The following is a 24,795-nucleotide window of genomic DNA, read 5'->3' as shown; positions in this document are numbered from 1 at the left end:
CATACAAAAATCGATGGTTGTAGTCAAAGTCGTTTTTTAACTGTAACGCAGTTCATTGATGACGATGACATGAACATGTATTCAGGTTGACATCCATACAAACATTATATTCCGATTTTTACTTTGACATAGTGTGAAATACACATATACACAATAGCCTAAATGTACAGTAGGCTAATTTTGCTGGGGGGCAAGGAGGAGATTTGGGATCTTTCTCTGACACGTTTTCATGGCATTTACATTGTTTTGGTCGAGTCCATCTATGGATGGGGAAGCTTACCACAATAAGTGGAGGTAGTTGCGGAACAAGCTCATAAAGCTGTGGAAATGCAGGTGGGAAAACGGTTCTGCCTTTTTACTTCATACTATCTTGGCTGAGCTCCTACGTCAAGCACCAGGAAAATGACTCCAACATCTCAGAAGAGGTAAGATTTGTCTTTTTGTTTAGCCAGTTGCTGGTAATTAGCTGGCTGGCTATAGACATTAGCCCTGAATCACTACGAGTAGTGCAATTTAAGTTGTGTAGATCAATTTATTGGATGCATATGACCAGTGGCATGTATTCGTGGATGGCAAGGGAAGCCAGGCTTCCCAAAAATAATTACCACAAAAAAAACAAAAAAACATACCAAATTATTTATTTAGTCTCTCTGTGTTTCATAAATGTCCTTCAATTCACAAGAGGCTGAACGTATCTCACCAGACAAAGCATCCGAGTGAACGAAACAGCGCCCCCCTCTTTCTCAATATGTGTAGCCCATCTATATGATGCTGTCTGGTCAAAAAGAGTATGACACTGTTGTCGCCCGTAGCATTTAATGCAAGTGAAGTCTGTGAGCATTTGGCTAGTATAAAATAGCCAATCAGTGTTGAGCTAAACTGAGTGAGCTCAGATGTGAATGGTCCTGGCGCACAAAAAAAAGGTGTCAAGTGAAGCAAGTTTGGATTTGGTTTCACACCAATAACATTACAACTGAAGCCAAATGTCAACGACAGAAAAGAAAACATGTAATTGTTGCATCTCATTGTGTTGTTGTCCTCCGGTGGCTAGCTAGCTAGCCTAAATCGGTCCTTTCCTAAATCAGCCATGGCTGGAGATAGGGACTTAGAATTGTGGTTTTACTTAATTCTCTGTACTGGCCAATGACAATAATGCAGATTCTGATCCAACCATAAATTCATACATTGCGCACCTGGCCTGAGAGGATGGAAGTTCAACGTGTAGCTAGATGTAGTAGGCTAGCATTAACTAGCTGGCCTGGTGCATCGTTGCCCATGAAAGGAAGCATTTTAGCCAGGTAGCCTAGGACAACAAAAAACAAAAGTGTGTAGTGTGTGACAGAGTCATATCCCGTTTATGCTAAATAAAAGAGGAGGATGGCATTGGAGTTTCTCTACAAGTAAATCAAATCAAATGAAAAAGTAGGGTGAGTCAACATGTTTTTTCTACTTGCACGCACGCACACACACACACACACACACACACACACACACACACACACACACACACACACACACACACACACACACACACACACACACACACACACACACACACACACACACACACACACATAAATAAGTAACATGGACAGCCACATATTTATCTTACATTGATTGGACTAAATTGTTTTTGGTATCTTTTAGTTGTCACTGTATTAGACTAAGTATAGGTGATTAGATGATGTTGAAGTGTGGAAGTTGAAATGGTGCTGGAATAGTGGAGGCAGCTCCTGTTTTCTTTGCGATTTGAGGTACTTCTCAGTGGTTCTAAATCAATAGTTGTTTAGTAGTCCGAAAATGTCAGAAAACATTAACTCAATTGACCACGCTTTAGGTCATATAACTGTTTGTTTACATAAAATATGTTTTGTGGACTTGCTCTCCGGTTTTGTGATGAAACAAAGGTGTGGTTGAATATATTCTGCCCACTGTATCTTCTTATTGTCTCGGCCTTAGGCCTATATAAACTCAGCAAAAAAAGAAACATCCTTTTTTCAAGACCGTGTCTTTTAAAGATAATTCGTAAAAATCCAAATAACTGCACAGATCTTCATTGTAAAGGGTTTAAACACTGTTTCCCATGCTTGTTCAATGAACCATAAACAATTAATGAACATGCACCTGTGGAACGGTCGTTAAGACACTAACAGCTTACAGATGGTAGGCAATTAAGGTCACAGTTATGAAAACTTAGGACTCTAAATAGGCATTTCTACTACCTCTGAAAAACACTAAAAGAAAGATGCCCAGGGTCCCTGCTCATCTGCATGAACGTGCCTTAGGCATGCTGCAAGGAGGCATCGGGACTGCAGATGTGGCCAGGGCAAGAAATTGCAATGTCCGTACTGTGAGACGCCTAAGACAACGCTACAGGGAGACAGGAGGGACAGCTGAACGTCCTCGCAGTGGCAGACCACGTGTAACAACACCTGCACAGGATCGGTACACCCGAACATCACACCTGCAGGACAGGTACAGGATGGCAACAACAACTTCCGAGTTACACCAGGAACGCACAATCCCTCCATCAGTGCTCAGACTGTCCGCAATAGGCTGAGAGAGGCTGGACTGAGGGCTTGTAGGCCTGTTGTAAGGCAGGTCCTCTCCAAACATCACCGTCAACAACATTGCCTACGGACACAAACCCACCGTCGCTGGAACAGACAGGACTGGCAAAAAGTGCTCTTCACTGACGAATCGCGGTTTTGTCTCACCGGGAGTGATGGTCGGATGGTGTTTATGGTTGAAGGAATGAGCGTTACACCGAGGCCTGTACTTTGGAGCGGGATTGATTTGGAGGTGGAGGGTCCGTCATGGTCTGGGGCGGTGTGTCACAGCATCATCGGTCTGAGCTTGTTGTCATTGTAGGCAATCGCAACGCTGTGCGTTACAGGGAAGATGTCCTCCTACCTCATGTGGTACCCTTCCTGCAGGCTCATCCTCACATGACCCTCCAGCATGACAATGCCACCAGCCATACTGCTCGTTCTGTGCGTGATTTCCTGCAAGACAAGAATGTCAGTGTTCTGCCATGGCCTGCGCAGAGCCCGGATCAAAATCCCATTGAGCACGCCTGGGACCTGTTGAATCAGAGGGTAAGGGCTAAGGCCATTCCCCCTGAAATGTCCCGGGAACTTGCATGTGCCTTGGTGGAAGAGTGCGGTAACATCTCACAGCAAGAACTGCTAAATCTGGTGCAGTCCATGCACTGCAGTACTTAATGCAGCTGGTGGCCACACCAGATACTGGCTGTTACTTTTGATTTTGAACCCCACTTTTAGGGACACATTATTCCACTTATGTTAGTTACATGTCTGTGGAACTTCTTTATTTTATGTCTCAGTTGTTGAATCTTGTTATGTTCATATGAATATTTACACATATTATGTTTGCTGAAGATAAATGCAGTTGACAGTGAGAGGACGTTTCTTTTTTTGCTGAGTTTATGACGTTGTCAAGGCATTTGAACTAACAGGTTATAGAGCAAACACCACAATTATCACAACACATATTACATACAGCTTTTTTCCCCTGGCTTGGCTTCCTCTGTGATTTTACCCAGGCACCGCTTCTGCACATGACACTCTCCGCTCTACTCTGCTCCCTGAAACGCAAGAAGTATGAATGCTCTGACTTCTACGAAGGCCGTATCGCTATAAATGCTGTACGGCCACTGTAAACCCAGGACTGACCATGAATCGGCTTTTACAGTAAAAATGGTAACAGTATAGCAATGTTTTTAAAACAGACGAAATGTCCGGACATGTTCTTTATTTTGTAAGACTTGTTTTATTGAATTTTTACCTGAAATTGTAGTAACAGCCTGTTGCATTCTGAAATGATCCGTGAGCTTTAAATCTCAAGTGTATGTTTGTTGTTGTTGCTTGACTGCACTGAGCCACCTAGGTCCAGGCAAGAAGCAAATCCCCAGGGAATGATCAACCTTTTCAGGAGAAGTTTGCTTTTACCTCATATAATGACTTCCATGATCTTGATGAAAATGAAACCTGGTTTGTTCTAAGGTTACTTTAATATGGTAGCTTGTGTGAGCCTAAGGGTTCCTCTCTAACGATGTTTCAGCTAAACGTCAGCATTCAGCTACAGCCAGCATGTTTATGTGAGGATGCAGAAATGATTTTGTTTAGCTAGCTTGCTAGCTAACATTTCCTAGCTGTTTAGCCTATATTATAATATGAATGACTGCATGATAATGCTACTGTACTTTTATATTCTTATGGGAGGGGTAAACTTTCCTTATTGATTTGCTAACATTACTTGATCAAATGTTGTTACTAAGCTAGCATGTGTCAGCTATGTAATTTAATGTGTACGATGAGAAAATAATGCTAATAATTCTTGTGGATTGTTGCATTATTCAATAGTGTAATATGGTTTGGTTGCATTATTCAATATCGTAATGTGTTTTAGAAGAAAAGTTGCTCCGATTTAAAAAAAGTTTGTGCTTACTGGCTAGTGGCTAGTAGGCCTGACCCCATTTAGTCCACTGGTCGATTGTCTGGTTGATAGGCTGTTGGTCAGATGAGATAATTATGGCAGCTTGTCTGAGTAGACCAATCCATTGCGGAGGCCGCGGGGTTGGCACACCAGTATCCCCGTTAATTCCCACCATTTCTCATCTACAATGTGTGTTTGGTTATGGTAATTTCTGCTAATGCATTCAATATATTATTATTACAGTCTTACCGTTGTCATTGTAGGAGTGGACACATTGTTTGCAGAGCACACAGTAGGCTGTGAGAAAAGAGTTTTGGTTTATTTCATTCCATTTACGAGTTGTCAATTTAATCAAAATGTGCATATGAAAATCATAATTGGCACCCAGGTCAGAAGAAATGGTAGGATAACTTGGCAGGTCAGAAGAAATGGTAGATAACTCCTAATGGAAAAGTTTGCGGATAGCTGGTGTAGTCTATTACCGACAACTTCAGGAGCTTAATGTCAGAATCTGCGATAGGGCAGCGGGAGGAGGAGGGTGGGGATTTTTTTTCTTTTTTCTGGTTCGGTTACATTGATCTATGGCTCTCTCTTTAGTAATTTAGTCATTTTTAATTGTAGTGCTTAAAGCATCAGTAGCCTACATATAAGTTAATTTTATTCGAATAATGGTGGTGTCTACATATGGAAAAATACAATAATGTGAATAATGTGAATTGAAAAGTCAAAATCTCCTTCATCACTGCACTCCTCTAAATGTCTTTCATCTCTCGTAGTGGGAATAGGGCCTAACTGACAGATATGCAGGAGACGTCAGAGGATGTGGTGACAAAGCTAACCGCTAACTGATAACTCTTTCCATTTATCTCCATTTAGGTGGGTGTGACGCGGGTGTTAAAAAGGTGTTGAGGATCAATGGGATGTTGACATTAGTGCAGGGATCTTTTCCAAAAATCATCAAGGTAGGTGCCATCGCACTTTGTCATGAGTGATTTTTGCAAAAATGCCTCCCTGAAATTCCTCTACTCTACCTCAAGCTGCTACGTGCGTGGAAAACCTACAGTCAGTTACCACATTCAGCTCAATTCCCCAGGTCTTCTAGTGATGAAATAACCCAGTTCCATGAAGTAACCACAGCTCTCAACCAGGCCCAAACGAGATGCTAATGTTTTCAGACAGCACGCAACGCTCTCACAGGTTCTAGGAGGATATACCTCAAATGCAACTAATAATAGTGCATCCATTGTTCCATCTTGACTTGGAATTTCATATGATGTACTTCAAATATCAGATCAAATATATGGGTCAATGGGAATTCTGTGGAAAAGAAAGGAACACAAAAACAGAACGGAGGAGGGAAACATGGGGAAAATATGCACTGCTGACTACAGATCTAAGGAATGCAGCAGCTATTAAGGAAATGATTTGGGAAGAGTAACGGCACAGAAGATTCATTAACCGGGTTGGTTTTTAAACTGATTGAAAGGGAATATGTCCGCACACGCATGGAGGACTAATTATTTCCAACCCTTACTTGTCTAAATAGGCTTTGTAAACAGTAGTGCCAGTGACATGAAATGTTCAAAGGATATCCCCCAAAAAAGGGGGTGGAATGATCAGAATGCACTGTTTCATAACTGGTGACTTACAGTAGTGCGATATTGAAACCTCCCACTACCTCAATGGGTACTACTGTATGTTTGGTGATCACACAGGCCAGGCACACGATGAAAATACAGAATGTAAAACACAATCCAAACCCCAATGCCAGTTGCATTACATCTCTTGAATAATACAAAGTGTAAACATAATTATGTCAGTGACTTCACTTTGCCTCTGGCGCCGTACTCGTATGTGTGTATAAACAATGGCCCGCGCTGTTACACAGATGTATTACTGTGTTTGCCTATTCACTGATTGATATAATTTTTCTTCATAGAAGATGTGCAGATCATCCCACTGGGCACACACTGGTTGAATCAACATTGTTTCCACATCATTTCAATGAAATTACATTGAAGCAGTGGCGACCCATCATTGAGGGCAGGTGGGGCTGGGCCCCACCTGTTTGGAGCCCCACCTGTTTATCTAAAAAATAAATTGATGTCACATATCAGTTTGCAAACAATGCAAAAAATAATTATAGAGTTGATAAAGCCGCATACACATGGTCTCTTTCTTGAGTAAGGCAGCTCCAAAATGCAGGTGTTTCAGCCTAGCTCAGTGCTTTCTGTGGTGGAGGGGCAGCCAGCGGAATATACAGAGTATATGGGTTGGTTATCTTTTCTAGTTGCACCGTGATTGGCTCAGTGTTCCGTCACTCATGGGGACACTACGTCACTGCAGAATCTACAGGGAGAGCAAGGCAGTTCAAGCCCCCTTGGGTGCTGCCATAGATTTACATTAGAAGTGCCCATCCAAGAAGGCTCAATGTCATTGGTCACAGATAAAATGATGTCAAATCAAGTTGTGCTGTATCTACCGTAGCTTTGATTGGACTGATGATGTTACTTTTAAAATCTTAGCTAGCAAGCTATACAGGCAGTCATCGTTGACAGTTGGCAATCTACTGGCAAATCATAAAAGAAAAAACATTCACTTGCAACACACCATGGGCCAAAGATTGAATACATTGGCCATGCTGTCAATCCAGCATGACTTCTGCCCCGTTCAAAACAACTGGAAACTCGGAACTGGGAAATCTCAGACTTCAGTGAGTTCAAGACAACTGGGAACTCTGACTCGGAAAATACATTTTGAATGGTCATCCAACTTGGAATTGTAAGCCGGGAACTCAGGCCTCTTTCTAGAGCTCCGATCTGAAGATCACTGACGTCGTGATTCGTTCTTTCATTCAGAGTTCCCAGTTGTCTTGAAAGCACGTTTGATGCCCAAAATTTGCCCACAGGAAGGACCGCCGCGCCACCTTCCTGTTCAAGTGAGCACAGCACAACAATGGTGAGTCCAAAAATGTCTTGTATGCTGCAGCATAAATTAGCTCATGTGCTTTTCTTCATGAAGAGGGGATGCTATATAATGTTGTTGTGTCTGTAACCTTGTTGACAGTCTCTTCCCATTCAAATATTTGTTCTCAACTGAAAGTTCAGTAATAGACCCCTGTAATTCCATGTTGGCGTTCGTTCTTATTGAAGGACAATGAGGTTCTTATCGACTTACACAAATCCTCAAGGAGTCAGTAGAAACCACATTTGTTTAAGCAAGTCAGCAATATCAGCTAAGGTTTTAAAAAGTTAGTAAATGAGGCTGAATGAACTGTTTCGCTGCCAGACGAAGCTCCGCTGATAACCAGGTGTAGCGGTGGTAAGGGTTCACTCCATGGTGTTGAAAGGAAAGCTGAAGCTGTTGGGACAGCTTTCTGTAGGCACTAACAGACCCTCATTTATGTGTATGTTTTTGGTATTGAACTTACGGAAGTGTTACTTAACAACTTCAGTTCTGTATATTTTCTTGAGAAGACAATACATACCAAACAACCCCAACCCCATATGATCATTAAGATCACTGATCACTAAACTTCACTTCATGAAACTTGGTAGCTAATCCCAATGGGATGCAGCCGTGACCCGATACTGTATATGTCAAGCCAACAGGCAATTTACAAAGGCACATCATGCACTGAACTTTCATGAGCAAATAGGTTTTCTTTTTTTAGACTGAATTAATATTTTGAAACCCCTCCCAGACACACAGGGCCATTGAGTAATTCTGTCACTTACATAACTGGGAGAATAACATCTGTGACATTCACAACAGCAGTAATGCAGGTTTATGATAATGTAACAGATATGGGTATGGAGCTGGGGATGAGTGCTAATTACCACAGCTATATCCCCCTCTAATAACGGGCTAAAGGAACTCTATAAAATACACTCTGTTCTTCCATGGGGAATGGATTTTTGATCCCCCACCCAATCAATATCATCTATATTATGATTATTCCAAAGGAGTCGAGATAGAATACCGTAATATCTGCCTTGGTCTTTTTCAAAGTCATTGGTTTTGGAGGATATGGGAAAACTTTGCAGCTTTAAAAGTTGGATTGTGATCAACCCACAAATAGGGACACGTTACTTGACGGCGTGTCACTTCATGGGAAAAGGAGTTGTTTTTAGATGGAATGTGCTAGAGAGTACACGCAGACACTGTAGATCCCATTACCATATCGTGGCACATGTCCGATAAAAGGTTACAGTACCTTATTGATCATCAGAAAGATGAAGGGACAGTCCACTACTTTCCTTTTCTCCCTTCTAAATCCACTACCTGGCTTCCTCAAAGGGAGACTGTTGACTGCTTACCCTCTCCCATGCCCCCTCATGTTCCCTGCCCTGTGGGTACAGATATGCAAAGGCTATCAATATCTCCCAAACTTCAGAGGTGCCAAAATGGCACGAGACGACATTGCTAGTTCCGGCCCTCGGCGATTTGCTGTATGCACGCATGATTTAGCATGTTATTTTTGGTGAAGACAGATAAAACAACCAAAGTGCCTCTGAGGTTGGTCTAAAACCTATTAACAGTGCATCCTTGGCTTCACCTCTGAATCTCTCCGTCTCGGGCCTACACTGTAGGGTCAGCACCACACAAAATCCCATTTGTCCTCTCCATTAATGTCACAGCCTTAAAGCAACATATCATCACAGTTCCAGAAGCTTGCTCTCTAACTGTAATTGAAATGGCCCAAGGGGAATTCCTTGGTTCTGGTTTCCCCTTCATCCCCCCCCATCCCCCAACCTCCATCCATCAATGTAGAGTCTGGCCCTGGAGCTCTTGTAATGCGGAGAGGTTAACAGCGAGATCGCCACACACATGCTCACTTACTGACTCCTGAACCGTGGCGCCTCAGGGCCTTTGCATGTGTATCTACTGTATGACATTTGTGAAAAACGCCATACATCGTCATGTCAAGTACATATTCATTTAGCTGCCAGGTGCCAAGGAGAGCTCGACAGCATCAACAGCAAATGGATGGACTTCAATGGGGATGTGATCAGAAACGCCATGCTTCCTTCAGATGTCGAATTCACAGGCTTGATTACACAGCCCCCTCGCGACGCAACCTGCTACAGATAAAATTAAACAACCGTGATTACACGCGGCTTTGAAATACCCTGGACCACAATCAATGTGATCCCTTATTTAAGCTCATCCTCAAAAGATGGAGATTTGACGATTCATACAAAAGGTATTAAAATGCTATATCTCACAACAACCGCAAATTGTTACTAATTAAATGTGATGGACCTGAAAGACAGCAAAGACAAGAGGCACTTAAGGTCTCCTGGTGTTGTAATTGTCAAATCTAAGGGATTCTTCTCTTTGGATTATGATCAAATTCTCTTTTAACATTCTTTAACAAGTGCTCAAAATGCATTCAGTGTAATGTAAAAAATAAAAAATAATGTCTAAGCTAATAACCAGCCATGGTGACGTGCACAGACACAGAAATGGGCTAAGATTTCTGCTCCAATGTGCTGTTTTAAGCATATTCATCTGGCTTTCACATACATGAAAGCTGCCAATTGCCCTTGCCAACAAGTGGAGGACATTAAGTCAATCGTCCTAGTTGATCTCTGATAACAAGGATCTGGATGGGAGATCATAGGCAAGGGGCAAAAGCTATGGTCATCCCCCTGAAAGGATGGAATTGCCCCTTGTGGGTCTTGGGCTTGCTAAAAGTTGCCCCATCTTCAAACAGCGCCAAAGAAAACCTTAGAGACGTGGATTTTGAAATATGGACACAAAGGATTCATTGGCTCTCCTTCGGAACACATGGGACCCCCCAACCAATACAGTGAGCCTCCTCTCAGAGGGTCTCCCGTTGACTTGCTGTTGCATCCTGCCATGAGATAACCATTGTCAGCTGCATGGGAAAACTCCTGAGCTGATTGGCTGGATAAAGACCTTTAAAATCTTCATGGCTGCCTAAAGACTGGCTCATCAGAAAACTATCAGAAATATCTCTTATGTAAGGCATGGATAATGAATGAAAACAGAGGGGAGAAAAAATAATTGTGAGAGCCATTCGGAGGGGTAAATTGGAATGCATCACAAGACAAAAATGCATCAGATACAAAGATGGGCGCGATCTTTCTCTCTTCCCAGATGCATATGTTGATAGCCTTATTTGGGAAAAGTCTGTGACAAAAAAAGTCTGTGAGCTCTGTATGTTGGGGGGCTTGGGCTTAAGTTGAAAGCGGAGCCCCAATTGCGAAGTGTGAATAGAGGGCTGTTTTAATAAGCCTGGTACCAGCTGAGCTACACAGGGGTCTGGCACCACCACTGACACCAGAAAACTGCACTGCAGATGAAGATGAGAGAGAAATCCAAGGGATCAGTCTGACCAAGTCACCAGATCAGAGCTCATGGGGATTTCTGATTTCTGATTCGCCATTTCGCTGTCCGTAAAAAGCAAGAAATATGAAAAATTAAGCTTTTATATGCTCAGTTGTAATCATTGCATTGTCTTACATAAGAGTCCTGCCACTGATGGCGCGGTTCTTTTGAACGCTTGTTAATGTCAAGTTGTCAACAGGCACATAGAGGACCGTAAACAGATTACCTTGTGTGTCCCACGACTCAATGATACTCTCCATGAGTGACATCCTCCTCTGACACCTGTGCTTGATTTCTCTGATAGCCTGATTACATACTGTACAACCTAACCTTTATAATCAATGTTGAGTCCGTTTTCACCATCACTCTCATTACACACTGTTAGCAACAGAGTTGCGTCTCTGCCAAGCCCTTCTGAACCCCACGTGCTCCGTTTCGAGAGAAAATGAAAATGAGATGAACACGACACTGAAAGAAAGAAGACAAGAGGCGCAGCTGCTTCCAGTTTACCATGTAAAGGGTTGCAGTTTCACGTGGCGAGAGCCAAGGACCAGATGTAAACACGAATGGGGGCATAGATAAGTGGAGCTTCATATATGGTGGGTGAATATGGTGGAGGGCACTATAGCTACCACAGGGCCACACTGGCGAGTATGCAGAGATTAGGGGGCCAGTATGAAGAAGTCATGGAGAGTTAGGATAGCCAAGAGCAGAGAGAGAGACAGATGAGAGAGAGAGAGGAATGAAAGGGGGCGTGGAAAAAGAAGGGGGTGGTGGGCAGGGATGAATGAAAAGAAACAGAGTTAGGGAGCCTCAACACTACTGGCTTGACCTGGGGAAGATGGAAAAAGCCAGGGATCCAATTAAAATCACACTTGGTCGGCCTTACCCCTCTCGCCATGCTGACGCAGCCCCACACTGGCCGGCCTAGCGAGGTGGCTATACCATAGCAGTGAGCTTATACGGGTGCCACGCAGCGCTTGCACGTTACACAAGATGTCTTACATGGCGGTCGGCTATCAAGCATCTCGCCCAAAGACCTGAAGTGAAAACGCGTCTCACCCTCTGACACATTGGTGGGAATCTGGCCCTGTATGCCATAACAGAGACCGGCACAGCAGATAGGCTATGTGCGACGGTGATTCTGACGGACTCCAAGGTGAAACAGACAAAATCACGTGAGTTCGAATGTTACGTGTACAGCCAAAAAAAAGGGGCGGCTGACTCTTGTTGCTAGGCAGAGAAGGAAAATAAAGATGGCGGACAATAAACAGCAAACTGGGAATATAGGGTCCCATCATGCAGTACCAGTGATTAGCAGGGAGAGGGGGAGGGGCAGGGGTGTGGTAGGGCTGAGTGGTTATGGAATATTGCCATTGCTTTGTCAGGAAAAATAATATAGAGCGGGATCTGTAAAGGCTTTCTGCACCAAAGAATTGTGGCTATTAGGGAAAAGAAAATCTAATTTCAGGGTGTTCCGCTCTGGCCTTCCTATGTACACCATCACTCCGCTTGCATAACAGATCAAATTGAGAAATTGATTTCCCCAAGCAAACAGAGACAATTTCTTGGGCAATTATGTGCACAATGGAATTACTGTCTTCCCCAAAAAATGTTTTCTGAGAGCAGATGTACCATCTTCGGAGAAAGAAATCATAGTCGTGACATAATGGAGAATACATAACCTTCACAAGGATAATAGTTGAGGTTTGGATAGGATCATTTTTGATGGAGGAGGAAATATCAAATAACCTTAGTAACCTGCAACACGTCTCAGACAGACCCTAATCCCAGAATTAATGTTGGCAGTATCCAACCAGACAAACATTCGATTTTGATTGATATTTGATTGCATAGCCAATAAAGGTGAATTGAGCTTCCAAATCATGTTGTTGATTTCTGGTCAAAATCTTGGATAAATTACCATTACTATGCACGTTGATGACTTTCTGAAAATTCAATAATGTTGATACTTATGTTGAAATAATGCAGGAATAATATTAAGTTGACCAATTCTTTTGCCTGGTAGGACAACCTTAATAACATGAAGAAATACAAAAATAAAGTGTTTAGTTATGACCGGTGCTCTCTGGGTAACATTGTTTCCTTATTATTTCACCAATAACATATCAATCTTATCATGTTGCATCGATGCAACTTTTTTGATTCAATTGATCAAATAAAGTTATCAACGTACTTAGTTTTCAGGATAAATTTAACCCAGGTCTTAAACAATATGGTTTAAGGTTTTGTTTGAGAATTGTATTCACGTTTGTTGACAACTCAATCAAACATCAATCAAACTCGACGTTGTTCTGGTGTCTTTGCCAAGTGGCTGCTGACTCATGAAGCAAGCATGACACACACCAGCTGTTGATAAAGTGAATCTAAATGAAAGGAAGGGGAAATTAAAGGGGATACTTGCATCACTGAATGCATTCAACCAAAATGTGTCTTCCGCATTTAACCCAGGGAACCAGATTTAACAGATCTTATGAGGTTCTAGAAGGAATAAGACGCGACTCTCAGTCCATTCTAATGCTCATTTCATTTAGGGGATTGCACCTCATCTCACGTTGGTTGAGAGCCTTCTACTCCTCTCCAATCTGAGGCTCTGACAATTTTATCATCTCACGTTGACTATTACAGTACTTTTTTTACGAGTTTTCTGAAAGAGGGCAACATAAAAAAACATCATAGCATCCCCAATCAAATGTCTACTCTCTCGATAAGCAAACAGTCTCAAGTTAAGCAATTCAAACTAGCCAGCTTATTAGTAAGGGGATCCTTGTGGTGAGATTGGTGGATGACTTCTCAGACAGATGGCTTGAGTCTCTGACATGCTCATTATTTATTTCCCTGGGCTGACAGGGAGGGCAAAAAACCAACTGCGGTCTAACTCAGTGGGGTTCGCAAAATACACCATCAAAACATCCTGCCTTGTCTAAAGAGACGTCCTCATGAATATCGTGTATGACATACACTAATACAGCATACTTCAGTTTACATGAAAGCCCTAACACGCTTATCACCTTTTGCAGCATCCTGAAAAGTGCCACCTCGTGAGGAAATAGACTGTGTGTGCTGAGCTGGCGTTGTCGGCGATGGGTGCTGGAGTGAAAGCAGGCAAGGAAAGAATGGTTTAGATGGTGGAGAACTCGGCCAAATACATAATAGGACACACAGCTTGTGCAGCCATGTCCATTGATATCAAGAGGCTGCAGGTGATGGGCCTCAATATCCTGTAACTAAGAACATAAAGCAGACAGTCAGTCGGTCTGAGCTGTTACCATGACATCGCTGTAGGCCATGACATCATCGTTACAGGAGCATTGTGGGAGGAAGAAAATCAACAATGAACTTGTTTTAGTTTTATTTGGGGAAAAAGTATGTGCCACCATATTAGTTCACTTTCATCAGAGAAACATTACTTTTAGAGGAATTGATGAAGATATCCGCTGTGACAATAATGAAAACACTTCTGGTCTATCAAACTTTCAGAGTAACACAATCATATTGTAGTCCAGATTTGCACATCAGAGGTAGAGGATAATATGCATGGGAGACCGAAAATGATTCAGAAAACAATCATGTAGCACAGTTCTATCTTCCCAGAATCGTCAGACACTGTCCTGACTAGCCACACTCGAACATATCCGCGTTGACGACTAATCTAAATCGTTGCTGCCCCCTTATACATAGAAGAGAGTATTCCAAGAAACTGAACAGTGTGTGACGAAAAAGTATGGAATGGCAGACTTTCTTATCTTTTGAATATAAGAAAAGCGCATAGTGTGGTACACCAAAATGGTCTCCTTTAATTATAAACTGCCTGCACGTGTCTTTCACTGCACAGAACAGTAAAAGACATCCATCCGCGCAAAAGCTAGATCGTTAGGTAGTATGATTAGATTATGTTGTGAATGAAGCAGCAACGAGGTCATCATTGTGAGTGTGATCACCATCAGGTGGTATGGCTACTGTACACTGAACCCTTTCCTCCAGTCAGACAAGTGGACATGGACACTTATTGCGTGCATCGTTTTCAGCCTGCCACAAATATGCGGCCTAGTTAGCTGTGCTGAATTCTGTGGTCACTGCTTTTCCAGAACCTATCCCTTTTAAGTAGACTGAAATTATTTGCGCCGGAGGCTCCATCTTCGACAGTGGGAATTGGGTATGTAAACTATGAATGAGTTATATTATAGTAATAACTATCTCAGGATGAAATGGGTAGTTTTAACAGTAATATACTACGGATCATTAGTGGCACTGTGTTCAGACACAGCAGACAGACAGGCGATGTATGGGATGGACGGCAGTAGGACGTTGTGCTGTACTAGTAGGATGTGTCTGTGTTACTGTAATATCTTTATGTGTAACTGTAATATCTGTACTAGGATATGTCTGTGTTACTGTAATATCTTTATGTGTAACTGTAATATCTGTACTAGGATATGTCTGTGTTACTGTGATATCTGATAGGATATGTTTGTGTTACTGTAATATCTGTATTTAGTTCTGTCTGTGTTACTGACATATCTTACAGGATATGTCTGTGTTAATGTCATATCTGTACTAGGGTCTGTTTGTGTTACTGTAACATTATCAGATGAATGGATGACTTATTAATACTGGAATAACATACGATGGTTAGACAGGCAGCCAAATCTAATATTTTTCCACTAATTGGTATTTGGACCAATCAGATCAGCTCTTTTGCTAATAATTGGGCGAAAGATCCGAATTGGGCTGCCTGTCTAAATGCAGCCATAGCCACACACGCACATGGATATACAAAAAGATAACAAATTGGTATATTATAACAACACTTGAAACAAATAATAGAACAATCTATATCAGGGATATCTAGGGCTGGCTCGCTCTAAACATCAATGAATGAATTGTTCACAAATTGATTTAAAACCAATGCAAGTACACTGCGATATGAGTCAGATTAAACATCTGAATGGCTACCTCCAGGACTGGAATTCAGCCAAAACTGCATAGCAAACTCCCACAGAGAAACAATGGTGCAGATCTGTGCACTTACAACTGGGTATCAATTGCATACAGGGGTCAAAACCATAGGGCAGAAAGATAAAGTACATGAAACTTTGCTTTACAAGTCAACTGCATATAGTAAACAGTAATTGTTATCAACACCATGTATTTTCCCTGTTCAGGAATAATGCTATTCCTCTGCAGTACACTTTTGATTGAATTTCACCTATGGTTCCAAAGGTCTTCTTAATAAACAGAGTCCGGGGCGGGGCCGTTAGTTTTGCTACACCAATCAAATAAATACAGATTATATTTCAAAACATGAGCAAACTGGTCTAATAATCTCACATTTCAGAGTTTGACACAGATTGCCAATATAAGATGTTTACCAGACCCAGCCCCAGAGAATCACCCACACTGTAAAGACATCAAACTATATTTAAGAGTGTCGAAAAAACGGATCCCATTTTTATTTTGAGGTCAAATTATTAGAAAATATGAGGAATTAATAGTAAAATGTAGTTCATCACAAAGAATGGATAACATTCACCTATAGGCCTACAACCTTGAAAATGTGTGTTGTGCTTTTGCCTGGTGCGCATGCAGAGATGGAGAGCTTGATGGACATTTTAGGAAAACTATAGTGTGATAAATGGACTTGAAAAAGGGGCCAGATAAACTTTACTAGAGGCAAAGCTATGACTGTAGCAAATACGCACGTATTTGACGTCAGTTGCTGCTTATCAAATAAAACCTGTCAACTGTCAAGAGCTCAAGCATTTGGTTTGAATTTTGATTAATGTCTTCATAAGTGTGCACTCCTAATAAGATTTTACAAATTCATTTACAGTATGGGCATGTGTATAACACATTGTGCAGCTCATGGTTGGCTATTTTAGTCGAACCAAGATTCTCAGAATTCAGCGTAGGCCTGTACATAACGCAATGAATTTCATAAAACGCCAATTCAATTCCAAGAAACCTGAAAGTGAATGCACGGATATCTAGCACAAATAAACAAAGGGCGTTGAGTCTGCGTCACTGTGGCACTAGCACATTTTCTTTGAGAATGCATTGGGTTTAATCACACACGGCCTGATCAAAGGGAATAGAGACACTTTAATGAAATATTGAATGCATAATTAATGTTACAGTATGTACAGTATAATTTTAATTAAACATTTTAATTCTTATCAAGGAGGCCGTGGATTGTGTTCTCAACTGATCCCGAAAAAAACGTATTTTACACAAAAATGCATAAAATATCCACACAGAAACAAAGAATGCAAGTGTATTCTGAGGAGGAAGGGGGTGCAGGGGGAGAGGGGATCATACTGTAGGCTTCTCCACTCATCCTTCTTGGAAAAAAGCAAAACAGCTGAAAGCTGTATTGGCCTAATACACCGTCCTTTCATCTGATGTTTAACATTATATTTAACAAATGTGTGTAGTAGATCTTATAGTCAATGTGTGTTTGAATCACATTACATTTGAATTACAAATCATAGGAACGCATAAATTGGTCCACTTGTTATTTGGCCTCAAAATTGAACTTGACGAGAAATAATAGGTTTTAATTCAGATTTTATTTCCAAGTTCTGCCTTACATTGAACACGACATGGGTAATGCACTTTTCTATACATTCCCACAATACAATACAGTAACATTCCATGAATACCCTGTCCTTTACATATGCTGGTTTAGCCTTCCAAGCAATAATACATGTATAGTTCCTTTTATAACACTTTTGCTACTATATTCACATATAGGCCATTTACACATAGACAATCCCGTTAAATCCATTTAGTTTCTTCATCCTATAGCAAGCATCATTCAAATGATAGGCAGCATTTGTATTTATGATGTCCTATTCTAATTCTCCAACAGGAGGGGGGACACACGTCACTGTTGCCTACACATGTGTTAAAACAGGCACGTTTCTTACACGTGACACAACTCAAGGCCCACCACACATAGACGCACGTAGAGTTTGTGCGTCACGGAACAGTTAAAGCTTGCCGTCACGCATTCTGCAACGCTGTATATATATATATATTAGCACGTTTTCAAAACTACGACACATAATGACTTCAACATGGCACATGTCTTTATAGCCTACAACATCAACAAAATACAATCAATAATATATAATCCAAGAATAGCAGATGTCATAACAAAAATAGGCCCACGTTTTGTAGGCCAACGTCACTCAGGCGACATGACTGACTCAAATGGATGATATGTCGTTATTACACTGCTTTGGTGAGAAAGAGTCCACGCCACTGTGGCACGTATACCACCCATTGACAATACTTTTCTGAAAGGGCGAGGCAGTGTTAAATGTCCTGGAGCTCTGGGCGAAACTGTGGCCTGCTTGGTTGCATGGGTATTGGGTGGGCTCAGGTCTATAACCGCTCCTCTGGATCAACAATGGATCCAAGAGGCCATCTGACCTATGTGAGGAGTAGTCCAAACTGTTGTCGAATGTGTGATGGAAACGTGTCCTCAGACTTGACTCATTTCGAATCTCGGGGGATAGAGACTGTTGGGAGGAGGTGAGGGGTTGAGCGCGCGTCACGATGGTGGACGAGGCCGTTTCGCCTTGATCCGTTACTTCGGGTGACCTGGCCTCTGCAAGGTGCTCCCCGTCCCCTTCGCGCCCATCGCTGCGTTTCTCGCTGTAGTCCTTGCAGTGGAGCTTCATGTGCTTCCGGAGGGAACTTGGGTGGGTGTAACACTTCTCACACCCTCTGACCTTGCACATGTAGGGTTTATCACTGGAGTGCACGTGAGAATGCTTCTTTCTGTCGCTGCTGTTAGCAAACCTCCGATTGCAGCCCTCGAACTCACACTTAAAAGGTTTTTCACCTAAACGTGCAGAGAGAGAAATGACCGCTTGTTACGATATGGTGCCTAATGTGTTGTCAACCTCTGGGTTTGTAAACTCATCTAAACTTACATTATATTGTTATACATTTGCACATAAACAAGACAGTGACGATCGAAATAATCAACATTTTTATGTTTATGAGCAAGTGGTGTGTAGGCTATAGGCCTAATTCCAAAACTTTCCTAAAATGTTCATATTTGAAGTCCTGTCGATTTTAGTTTTGGGTGCATTTTTTCCCTGTGCAATGCCAATGTGCAATAACCATTCACGTGAATACCTACATTACAATTTTTCGTGTTTGAACACAATTGTGTTGTCTTACATAACCTTGGGTCTAATATTAACCTTAAACTAACTTCGACTGTAGGCCTAAACACCGAATAACGTGTAGAATTGCACAAAGTGTAATAAACATTCAATGGAAACCGTGGGTTATATTATAAGATCTACCCCCCCCCCAAAAAAATAAAAAATAAATAAAAATAAATACATCTAAATGGACACTTCTGTCGAAAAGTTAACCTGTCGAGATATGATGATAATCATGAAGATAATCAACATGGCAACAAGTGGAAGATATAATTCCCATAGAGGTTTACACTACCCGTGAAACTCTATTCATATCGTAAATTATTCATCCCAACAGTGAGACCAAGGCCGCAGTAAATAGGCCCATCATCTATCTCCCCAAGTCCTATTAATGTGCTAAAACTATGTTTGAACAATTCTGTCTTATATCCAGTTAAAAAGGCAGAAGATCACAAGTCATATTGCTACAGAGGAATGAGTATGTATAGGCCCAGTCTTCAAATTTCGATTAAGCCTATATGGCAAAAATATGTTGAAACAGCATGGGTTTTATCATCTCAAAAAGTACCACCAAACCATAATTGATTTTCGAATAAAATATGTTTGACTATTTCTAGACGAACATTTATTAGAAATGTGATATGTTACTGTTTCCATACATGCATCTGCATGTACCGTTCAATTAAATGGACACCATAATAATCATTCATTCGAAATACATTTTGGCACGTACATTTTAACATCAATGTTTGCTATAACGTGGCTTTTGGCATGTATAATATTTAAGGGTTCTTACCATAAAAGTTTGCCACTGATGATTTTTCTCATTGTTGATTTAGACAACTCTGGCCACCAACGACATAATTATTAATTTATTTAAGTCCAAATTACATTTATCTTTAGGGAAGCATTTGAGTCTTTAATTTAAAAAATATTAAAAAAGATCAACATAAACAGTGTTCAATTATCGACTAGCTAAATGTCAACTGCACTTTAACATTTAAATCCTGTTGATCTCTGTGAAACTTAGCAGAGATCAGACTACAAAGGCACTGTGTTGTCTATACCTCATAACCTACTTGGCATGTTGTGTTTTTCTACTACAGCGCTTCCAGCGTTGTTCCTGCGCCCGCGCAGAGAGGAGTCGTCCCTACTGGGCTGCAACTGTGCGAAGCGTAAAAGCTACGTCACAACTCTCCGGTGTCCCGGCATTCATTCATTTATTTATTTATTTATTTATTTATTTAAGTGAATGAGTGGGAGAAGCACCCACATAACTGGGCCTGAACACTACTAGTTTGTATCTGTAGTACTACAGGTCTTCTGTCCCGCTATTAGCACTAGCTCATGCCCCCCCCCCCCACAACAATCACGACAGGCTGGCTATAAAGTCATCACAATATTACAGAAACTACACCCAGAACAACAGCACCACCAAAAACATAAATAATGACATCCACAGACAAAAATATAATAATAATCATCATCATCATCATAATAGGTTATGTACATTTTAATCATATAAAATATTGCATGGCAGACAGTGACCTATACTGTCATTCAAAACAATCAAAAGTTTGTTCAAATAATTGTTTTAGCTAGCTTTTTCTAATATGTTTGTGCACTATAAAATGCTACTATAATGCCATTATACTTACGGAGATAAGTTTGAGTTTTATTACACAATCTAACTCTCACAATCTAACTATTTATATAATAATATAATTTGATAAAATACAAACATTTCGAATATGGTTTAAATTAGGTTATCAACATTTTCTCAGAGGGTAAATTTAGTCCCCCAAAAAGATACAAGGTTTTGGCAAGTTAAATTATTGGTTTTTATGTATTTTACTAACTTTTATGTTAGCCTATTACTATTAATATTATTATTATTATTATTATTGACACTAATAGTTACATACCTGTGTGTGTCCTCTTGTGAATCTTGAGGTTCTCTGATCTTGCAAAAACTTTTTCACAGCCGTGGAAAGGGCAGGGAAAGGGCTTTTCCCCTGTGTGGACTCTGACGTGATTCACCAACTTGTATTTCGCTTTGAAAGGCTTTCTGTCCCTCGGACAGTTCTCCCAGTGACACACGTATTGAGAGTGCTCTGGTCCTCCGACATGTTCCACTGTCACATGGGTGACAAGTTCATACATAGTCCCGAAAGTTCTGGCGCAGGGCTGCTTCCCAGCCCCCTCTTGGCTGTCACTCCACTTACACACAAGCTCGTGCTTCAGGTTCTGTTTGGAGCACCTCAGGAAAGCGTCACCCACTCCACGTTGAATTGCCATGTTCAGCGGTTTGTAGAGACCCAGGAACTGAGAGACAAGTTGTTGGCTGTTTCCCCTGGGGCCGCTGATGCTCTGGCCGTAAGGGTGCGTCCGGGTGAGGAGGTCCCCAGGTAGACCCAACATCACTTGACCAGAGAGGTCTCGAGTCGCGTCGGAGGAGCCATGGGCCTGCTCGTGATAAGCGGTGAAAAAAGCGTGGCTTCTGCTATCTCTATAGCTAGGCAGGTCACGGTACCTTCCAATCCCGCCATGTTGGTTACTTCTTGATGCCAGTTGATCAGTGACGGGTGGCATTCCGGTTCCAGAACGATTGGCTCCAATGATGATGCCCCTAGGGCTGTGCTCTAACCGGTGGCTGGAGTATCCAGAGTCTGCAAAATGGGGAACCGAATGGTCAACATATGCACTGTACCTCGTCTCGGGATAGTCTCGCAAATTGTGCGAGGGGCAGAGCTTTAAGGAACTGCCAGTGGGGTGCCCTATGTGCTCCCCTGCCAAAGGTGGCAGCACCACGCTGGGTTCAGTATTGCTCTCCCCGGGGTTGACGCAAGAAAGAAGGCAGCCACTAAACCTCGACAGAGTTGTCATGTTTTGTTGTGAGTTTGCAAAATCAACCAATTCTGTGCTCAAGATTTACCTAGAAATATTGTTTCCATTTTCTTTGCTGTTTATCATCTGTATGTGAAATTCTTGGCCGTGAACTTCGCAGGAGCAAGAACCAGACTCAAGTTCGTTAAAGTTGGTGTGACTCCCATGCCGTTCACTTTGCCCTCTTGATTTGTGGCAATAACCGTGGTAGTAAAAATGCTTCGAAACAGGCCATGGTGCAATATAAAAGCACAGCAGGCAAATCTGCTTTAAAAAAATGGCGCTTTGGGATTGGTTGGAATGTGGTATGATTGACAGGCGCTGGGTTTGTTTTAAAAGGGACACGCAGGCGTTCACTGCACGACTCCGTTTTCAAATATCTCATAGAAAATGCTTTGAAATGTGCCGCGGTATAGGCTACACTGCCAAATATTGGTGTCTCTTTGACTCTAGGCGCCACATTACAACCGCCTATTTGTAAAAGTCTAACGTAAATGTCATAAATCTCTTCAAATGCAGGACATTTTTTGTGTGGAAGTCTAATAGACTACACAATTACGATATTGAGATGCAATGTTAAAGTATCAAATGTCAGAACTTTTAATTTAATTCCATGTTTATTTCACTGGAAGGAATAGGTTAGAAAAATAGATTCTAAGTTAAAGGTCCAATGCACCCGTTTTTATTTCAAAATCAAATAATTTCTGGGTAACAATTAAGTACCTTACTGTGTTTGTTTTAATATAAAATGGTAAAATGTTTTACAAAAATAGCATCTTAGCATAGAGCAATTTCTAAAGCAAAAATGTTGCTAGGACTGTCTGGGAGTGGTCTTAGTGGGAAGGATAAAACTAGCTGTTATTGGCAGAGAGGTTTGGAACTCTCTTTGTTATTGGTCTATTAACTAATTTACCACCTGGTGATGTCACCAGACAGGCCAAAACTCCCACCAAAACAGCCTGAAATTTCAGGCGGTCTTTTCAGACATCTCTTACACTAAAAAGGCTTTATCATAATTTTCACAATTTCACAGTATTATTCCAAACTCATAGTATGGAAATATATATAAAACACAGACAGATCACGTTTTTGACTGCACTGTGCCTTTACGTTTCCGTTTTTCAAAGTCCTGGCCAAGTGGGGTAAGGCTGCAGACAAAAACAGAGGAGGGTAAGCCCTATATCCTAAAAAGACCAAAATCAATCACATATCAATACATTTGGCGTACAACAACAAATATATTTAACTAAACAAAATAATTAAGCAACTTTCAAACATGGGTACATGAATGGTGGGGTACAAGCTTGTATCCTCAAGGCAAAAGGGCAACAACACTATCAAAACAAACAGACAATATGCATACGGATTTTTACTGTTTACTATTTTGGAGAGAAGAAACGTCAAATGTATTTATTGATATTCGAATAGGCATACATTGACTTTCCAATGGCTTTCCATAAACCGCTCATTTTCTTCCATTATTGCCAGTCTACTTCTCAATTTCGCTGACAACTCTTACACACCGATTGGATTTTCTCACGTCGTGCTGCAGCACCTGTTTTAACGAGCATGTTTAGCAAAGTCAACCTTCTTCATATCTAGACACACAACTAAGTTAAACTGTAACTGCTGTCATAGCAATTCATATAGGCTATCCTAACGCCTTAAGGGTATGCACTCTGTCATGTCTTATGCATGTAGGCTTTGTAGGTGTATTTGTAGGTGTTCAAAACAAGTCCAATCTGTCACTTGTAAAAAAATATTAAAAAAGAACAGTAAAGAACATGACTATTGTGAAAAGTATCTCTCCAAAGGCTGCAGCGATACAACACAGGCTAAGCAGCGATGCTGCAACAACTCATCTGTCTGGCAAACACATTTCAAACAGTAATTTATCCTGCCAAAGGATTAGAGTTGTATTTAGTGGGTTTAAGTTGTAAATTATACAGGCCAATAAACCAATGTTCCCAAATTAATAGTCCATGAGTCTTCGTTTGTTTATAGTAGGCCTCTATTTTCCTTTAAGCCGTTTTGTGATTAGTTTTGATGCAGAGGTGCACATTGAATGTAGATTTAATTAGTCAACTATTATTTCTCAAGACTGTATTGTCCTCTAACTTTCAAAGTCCAGTTTCAACATTGTTGTTCTGACGTCACACTCAAGGGACTAGGCCCAGACAAAAGGAGTGAGGGGCCCACTTGACATAAAGTGCCGTAACATAGACAAACACCATTGGTCAAACTCGGTAATTATTGTAATGCATGCTCATGTTAGTCAGCCTTTAACCTGGCGCATTTCCGAACAAAAATTTAGAAAAACTTCACGTTTTAGTCACTAGCATAGTAATACGTAGCCTATGAAATAGTCTACAACGGGGTTTCGAGGTTTTAGGGTATGTCTTCGTTCCCGAAATAAATTGTAAAAACAAAAAGTAGATCAACAAATCTGGTAAAAACTAACTTTTATGATCAATTACGCCCCATTGCCACCTGTCTCTGCGTCACCTTTCGTTGAGGCCCACAATCTCTCAGATCCGCTGTCTATTTATTGAATATGGACATTGCATATCGCCTGCCTTCCTTATAATAATAGCTACATGCAACATACGCATAAACAACCAGACATCTTTACATTGTGTGCTTGAACATGTCACGTAAACGTATCAATCCAAATATGTAGCTAGCCTATTTAAAGCCAAAATAACACTGGTGGTGCTTGGCGGTTTATGTCTGGTGTTTTGTGAAGAAGAAGAACATTTATGCATAAAAATAGAAGCAAATGAGTATTGACACTAAAATAAATAAATAAAACATTGCAGAGAAGTGATATAGGCTACTGTCAAAATGAAGTGAGTCATTCCAGTTTATGAAGTAGACAATTCTGCAGACT

General features: G+C 41.2%; 1 protein-coding gene and 1 long non-coding RNA gene across 2 annotated transcripts in view; both read right to left on the bottom strand.

Annotated features, from left to right (window-relative positions):
• Window positions 1-24,795, bottom strand: part of LOC112220876 — a 136,846-nt gene that overhangs the window by 21,145 nt on the left and 90,906 nt on the right. The window lies entirely within an intron of this gene.
• Window positions 17,387-22,123, bottom strand: LOC112220874 (zinc finger protein ZIC 4-like). The gene is made up of 2 exons (XM_024382806.2): window positions 20,945-22,123; window positions 17,387-18,688 (listed from the first exon to the last, which is right to left on the bottom strand). Exons 1-2 carry the CDS (start codon window positions 21,903-21,905, stop codon window positions 18,048-18,050), a joined length of 1,602 nt encoding a protein of 533 aa, XP_024238574.1. The 5' UTR covers window positions 21,906-22,123; the 3' UTR covers window positions 17,387-18,047.

The sequence above is a fragment of the Oncorhynchus tshawytscha genome, linkage group LG21, assembly GCF_018296145.1.
Source record: "Oncorhynchus tshawytscha isolate Ot180627B linkage group LG21, Otsh_v2.0, whole genome shotgun sequence".
Lineage (NCBI taxonomy): Eukaryota > Metazoa > Chordata > Actinopteri > Salmoniformes > Salmonidae > Oncorhynchus > Oncorhynchus tshawytscha.
Note: the sequence above shows the minus strand (reverse complement) of the source record. Positions and strands in the feature narration are given on the sequence as shown.

What these genes read in the sequence shown, in the direction of transcription:
- LOC112220874 (XM_024382806.2), bottom strand. Translation starts at nt 21,905, where the DNA reads ATGACAACTCTGTCGAGGTTTAGTGGCTGCCTTCTTTCTTGCGTCAAC. An exon ending in TCACAAGAGGACACACACAG is followed by an intron (nt 18,689 to 20,944) that starts GTATGTAACTAT and finishes CTGCACGTTTAG; the next exon opens with GTGAAAAACCTTTTAAGTGT.